The 6,747-nt window shown below is 35.7% G+C and overlaps 1 protein-coding gene across 1 annotated transcript; it reads right to left on the minus strand.

The window, feature by feature from the left end:
- Positions 1–2,705: 2,705 nt before the first annotated feature.
- LOC125241572 lies at positions 2,706–3,774 on the minus strand. The gene is made up of 2 exons (XM_048150121.1): positions 3,650–3,774; positions 2,706–3,071 (listed from the first exon to the last, which is right to left on the minus strand). Exon 2 carries the CDS (start codon positions 2,938–2,940, stop codon positions 2,767–2,769), a length of 174 nt encoding a protein of 57 aa, XP_048006078.1. The 5' UTR covers positions 2,941–3,071; positions 3,650–3,774; the 3' UTR covers positions 2,706–2,766.
- Positions 3,775–6,747: the final 2,973 nt, after the last annotated feature.

Genomic DNA, 6,747 nt, shown 5'->3' on the forward strand with positions numbered 1-6,747 from the left:
GCAATCATCAGGCATGACAGACAAATCGCGCAACCGACGCATCGAGTCCGGCGGGCCTTAGATTACTCTACCAAGTTATCGTGGCCCACAGCATCGAATTGTCGTCTCAAATCTCAATCTGAAGAACCGACGCACCACGATCGCGACCGCATGAATGACCCAATAATTACCAATCCGAAGTAAAACCTAGGATTTAGCCAACCAATGGCGGTAAAAGCCCGAAGAGACCGTAATTATTACATTTCGGTTTTTTACCGATTGGCGTCACAGGTTTTAATAGTTTTTGGTGGATACTAAGTAAATACAAATACATAATACCTACAGTGAAGTCCTATTTTTATGACGTGTTAACGAATTATCGATTAACTTTAACTTCCGTTAAATCTACCGTCATGTATCGCTTTAACGATTAACGAAGTTAACTTTTTAAGTAACGGATTAACGATTAACGAAGTTAACTATTTGATTAACGGTGCCCAGCTATGGGTTTACTGTTCATTTTATTTAGTTTGTTAACATTAATACATATAGTTTTATGGATTAATTGCATGGCGTAATGTACCGAACCTAACCTAGCTTGATATTCTGTAGTATTTGAATTAAACAAATGTGAATAAACATTTTACGCGATAAAATACAGGGAATAATAATAATTCATAAATTTCATTCGAAAATTCTTTCTGGTGTGGATCGATGCCCATGTTTAACGGATCCGTATTATCCGTTTTATCCGGATCCGATGAGACCTCGGATCCTGATCTCAAATTCAACGGATACCCGGATAATTCGGATATCCGGATCTCAAACCCTATCCAAGTACTAAGAAAAGTTATTACCTAAATTGGAAATTAATTGTGATAAAAAAGTTCCATAAGTTTAGTCAGTAAAACTGGCCTAAACACGGTTTATTAAAATCTTAATTATGTTACAATCGTACGAAATACTATTAATATCGTACGAAATACTATTAAAACAAAATTAGTACTAAATTGTTAACTTATTTCATATTGGCTGTGCAATCTATAGTAAGTTCCAATGAAAATTTTGAGAACCGCTGAAATCTGTCTTAAAAATGACACATATTTGTGCCACCCGGCACTGTATAAAGGTAATCTTGTGCAATATCAAAAACTTACAAATTTTGAAACCAAAGCGTATTTAGATTTAATTTTGAATAATATAACTGTATGTTCAATCATTTCTTATTTAATTTGAAATTTGGCAACAAAAAGGCTCATAAATTAAAACACACATATGTGTCACTGGCATAGGAGTAAGGATTTTTTGATCACAGACGCTGTGTCACCGGCGTCGAACGTGTTAAAAGTATAAGATAAGATAAGATAAGATAAGATACATTCTAAAGCAGCTATGCCACAGTATAATAAAGAGAAGAGAGGCTATATTTGGGCTATACTATAAACTCATGATTGACACACTATTCAAACTATTCAAAGAGAGAACACAAATTAATAATGCAAGTAGAGCTTTAGGTTGAAACTGTGGGTTGAAAACACTCATAGCTCTGACAGGCCTATTTTCTTGAGTGATATAATTTATACTATACGTGCTGACATACATGTATACATAATATGGATATATCCATAGCGACCATAGCACCATCCATATATCCACATAACTGGAGCAAGGCTAGAAGGTCGACTGCAGCCTGTTGGCAGTGCCTTAGTGTGTCTTCACATTATCCAATCCGATATCGGATGTAGGAAGGATTTCAAAGGCAAAAATCAAAGAAGGCAGTTAAAATGTATGATATCGGTCCTACATCTGATATCGGATCGGATAATGTAAAAACGCACGAAAATAACACATGAAAGTAGCACTGAATTAATTTGATATTACTTCTATCATAATCAGCAGTGCAACAGATTGAATTATTTCCTATACTGAGACAACATATTGAAACTGGTTGCTTGGCTGCGTAAATAACACATTCACTGCCATTAGCAAGGGACTTTTGCTAGTAATTTTATATTAACACTAGCTTTTGCCCGCGGCTTCGCTCGCGTTAGAAGGAGACAAAAAGTAACCTATGTCACTCTCCATCCCTTCAACTATCTCCTCCTAAAAAATCACGTCGATTCGTCGCTCCGTTTTGCCGTGAAAGACGGACAAAGAAACAGACACACACACTTTCCCATTTATAATATTAGTATAGATTAGTATGGATTAATTACAGATTATAGCCCACTTATATTCATTGTAATAATGGAGTTTCTGAACAGGCCATACTTATTTACAATGCCGTCTGTGGCTGGCAAATATTGGTATCTTTCTCTAACATGTCACATGTGCAATCACACTGGGCAGTTATAATGTTATATAACAGCCAGTGTGGGAGCACCATAGTTGCCAGCCTTACATATATTGCAGTGACACATATATTGCAGTGACATTATGGCCTGTTTAGAAGCCCCTTAATCTTTCATAAGCGCCTATCAAAAATTTGTCATTCATAATATAATATATCAGTCACAATAACACAGACCAACCCCTAAGAGGTTCTCTGTGCATAATAAATACATGTTAAAGTTGAAACAACATGGAGCAAATCTGCTACTCATGAGTAAGGTCCGAGATTCTCGGTAGCGAATAATTTGTATGAAGTCTCGGCCGATAGATACTCATGAGTACTCAGCATACGAGAGGTTAAGAAGATAATTGTAGGAAAAATAAATAATGCAAACTTACTTTAATCACACTATATTTGATACATAAACATTAAGCTACATATTTCTGAGATGTAGTTCAGGGCCAGGATGGTGGGTCACATTCTTTTTTGTTGGCGCCATACAAACAAGACTTGTCCCTGTAGTTTGTCATTCTCAACGTCTCCTGGTCGTCCACATACTTGCCAATGAAGAAGCCGGTTAATGGGACTGCAACCCAGATGTAGCGGGTTGTGATACCAAATAATGCCATTTTAGTTTTGTTTCTGCAAGGCTTTCCACTTCCTGGTGTGACTGTAGTCCAGCCAAATGAGGGTCGCAGTAAGAGTGGGGAATGAGATGCTCACCAGGTTCCTTTGCAGGAACTTGAGTATCGCCATATAACTGTAACCACAAAATTAATGCATTTTCATAATATATCTAAACATAAACAGAGTCAAAACAACTTAACTCTGCATGGAAATATAAACGCACAGTCTTAACAATGACATCATTTAAACATCTATTGTTATGATGTTGGCAATAACTTTCCCTCACATCATTCTGTTCCAGTTGATTAATAATCATTCCAGGATTATACAACGCATACGAAAAACGACATTAATACGAAGTTTTTTTTTAATTGTAGCTATGTATGAATCAATAAAAGTATATTTTACTTCATTACATAATACTGTGAAAGAAATCTAGACTGCACTCGGGAGATTCGACGTATGAAAAGTAACAATAGGATTTCTCTAACGTAAAGTAACTATTACTCTAAAACATGTTTTTAAACACTGTGAAAAGAATAAAATCAATAAAAAACGCTCGAAGAATCTAGAATTTAAGAGGTTATCAATCGTACTGCTTGATAAAAATTTAATGCTAAGGAATAGAGCAAACAAATTGAGGTAATTTGTTTTTATTTTAATTATAATACAAATGATAAAAAAAGGAAGATATACACAAAAATAACTCACTTAACACATGCGAAATACGCACAGAAAAAACTACAGATATTCCAAACTCAAAAAGCACTGCGATCTGCGAAGCAACTTTGACGTTTAAATGATTTTGACATTACCTATGAGTTTGATGGATAGGAACAGTATTTTTCTTTACATCTAATGAGAATAAACCCTGTACTACACAGCTGACATCCAATTTTCTATCTGTTCAGCGGCCAGCGCCCTCAACAATCACTTTGGATTCGATATAGGTAACTGAAGACAAAGACTTTAGATTAATTTGGGTGTCATGGTGTCATCACCATATACAGGATGGAACAAAGAGCATTGAATCACTAGGTTTTGGATTGTAGCAGACACCCCGCATGTGGAGGCTGCATAAGTTGACCTTGAGCCGGAAGCTTGATTATCACCAAATCACTATCACTATCACTATCACTACATAGTATAAAACAAAGTCACTTTTTCTGTCCCTATGTCCCTATGTCCCTATGTCCCTTTGTATGCTTAAATCTTTGAAACTACGCAACGGATTTTGATGCGTTTTTTTTTAATAGATAGAGTGATTCAAGAGGAAGGTTTATATGTATAATAACATCCATAAAATAGTGGAGAAGTACTGTTATTTTTGAGGCTTCTTATGTGATGTCGTAAATAATTACATGCGGGTAGATTATATTTATTTGTCTACCCCGAACATTTATATAAATTAATATCGGGTAGTTTTGTGTTGTTTACATCTCCGGTGACATTTTGCTGGGACGTCAGTCTTCCGCGACCACGGCCAGTGCAACCTGGCCGAAACGTTGGGAAAAAAGGTAAAAATAATGTTAATTAATCGCATTCGACCTGTATGTGACTTTAAATATGTGTACAAAGCGCGAGAACTTAGTGTTATCTTGATAATCACTACATAGTATAAAAAAAAGTCACTTTTTCTGTCCCTATGTCCCTATGTCCCTATGTCCCTTTGTATGCTTAAATCTTTGAAACTACGCAACGGATTTGATGCGTTTTTTTTTAATAGATAGAGTGATTCAAGAGGAAGGTTTATATGTATAATAACATCCATAAAATAGTGGAGAAGTACTGTTATTTTTGAGGCTTCTTATGTGATGTCGTAAATAATTACATGCGGGTAGATTATATTTATTTGTCTACCCCGAACATTTATATAAATTAATATCGGGTAGTTTTGTGTTGTTTACATCTCCGGTGACATTTTGCTGGGACGTCAGTCTTCCGCGACCACGGCCAGTGCAACCTGGCCGAAACGTTGGGAAAAAAGGTAAAAATAATGTTAATTAATCGCATTCGACCTGTATGTGACTTTAAATATGTGTACAAAGCGCGAGAACTTAGTGTTATCTTGATAAGGGATAGGGATAGCGATATCACTACATAGTATAAAACAAAGTCGCTTTCTCTGTCACTATGTCCCTTTGTATGCTTAAATCTTTGAAACTACGCAACGGATTTTGATGCGGTTTTTTTTTTAATAGATAGAGTGATTCAAGAGGAAGGTTTATATGTATAATAACATCCATTAAATAGTGGAGAAGTACTGTTATTTTTGAGGTTTCTAATGTGATGTCGTAAATAATTACATGCGGGTAGATTATATTTATTTGTCTACCCCGAACATTTATATAAATTAATATCGGGTAGTTTTGTGTTGTTTACATCTCCGGTGACATTTTGCTGGGAAGTCAGTCTTCCGCGACCACGGCCAGTGCAACCTTGCCGAAACGTTGGGAAAAAAGGTAAAAATAATGTTAATTAATCGCTTTCGACCTGTATGTGACTTTAAATATGTGTACAAAGCGCGAGAACTTAGTGTTATCTTGATAAGGGATAGGGATAGCGATAGGGATAGCGATAGCCATAGCGTTAGCGATAGCGATAGGGATAGAGATAGGGATACGGATACGGATACGGATACGGATACGGATAATATGGGTATCGTTAGAGGGATACGGATAATCGGTCGGCGGTCTCTTACAATCAAAGTGCTCTAAGACGATCGTTGTTTGCTTGCTTGAAGATTACGTTTGCGATAAGTATAAGCAAAATGTAAAAAATTGTAAGGGATAATAGAAAAAAGTACTTTTTACCCACCGATCATATAGTGTCGAAATACGGGCTATGTGGGATGTTTATAAAGGTTTCCCCAGCGTATATAGAATTACCTACGCTGTGGTCGATGTGTAATATTTCTACAATCATTGCAAGCAAAAGTATTATGTGCAATCGAAATAATCGCAGATAAATATACCAGAGAAACCTAAGGATCCAAATGAAAATCTTAATGAATACTTTTATTACGCGGGCGAAGCCGCGGGTAAAAGCTAGTACTATATAAACTCTAGAGTTAATACGTGCAGCTTCTGACGTTTCCCATTCAATTGAGCGGCAACAATTTTACTAGCGCCATCTAGTGGTTCGAGTTGATCAAAGTAGTTGTTCAGACTTTTATTTGAGTAAATTAAAATAGAAAATGCTATTACTTGATCTACTTTAACATTTTTAGACGGAATAAAACAAAAAAATAAGAATTTGTAATTTTTTTTAATTTTATGCTGTATGAAACTAAACTATTTTGATCAACTCATGCCGCTAGGAGCGCTAGTGTGCATGTTGCCAACTTTGGCACCGAGCTGCACGTATTAACTCGTAGAGTTTACATAGTATTTGTTATCACCAAATACTGTATAAACTCTAGAGTTAATACGTGCAGCTTCTGACGTTTCCCATACAATGGAGCGGCAACGATTTTACGGAATAAAACAAAAAAATAAGAATGTGTGACTTTTTAAAATTTTATACTGTATGAATGGAAACTATTTTGATCAACTCATGCCGCTAGGGTCGCTAGTATCGCATGTTGCCAACTTTGGCACTAAGCTGCACGTAAAGGCTGCTTAAAAAAAAACGTCAAAAGAATGTAAAATTGATAGTTTTAGTCGGTGAAATACTACACTTTCCGTTATCCAATAGATTTATTTAATTCAAGTTCCAGTTAGAGCATCTTATTATCTTGATTTTTATAAGACTGGATTTTTGAAAACTAACTCACTAAATTAAAAATGAATTTTTCTCTAATGGACGTT

This window comes from Leguminivora glycinivorella, chromosome Z (genome assembly GCF_023078275.1).
Source record: "Leguminivora glycinivorella isolate SPB_JAAS2020 chromosome Z, LegGlyc_1.1, whole genome shotgun sequence".
In the NCBI taxonomy this organism is placed as follows: Eukaryota; Metazoa; Arthropoda; class Insecta; order Lepidoptera; family Tortricidae; genus Leguminivora; species Leguminivora glycinivorella.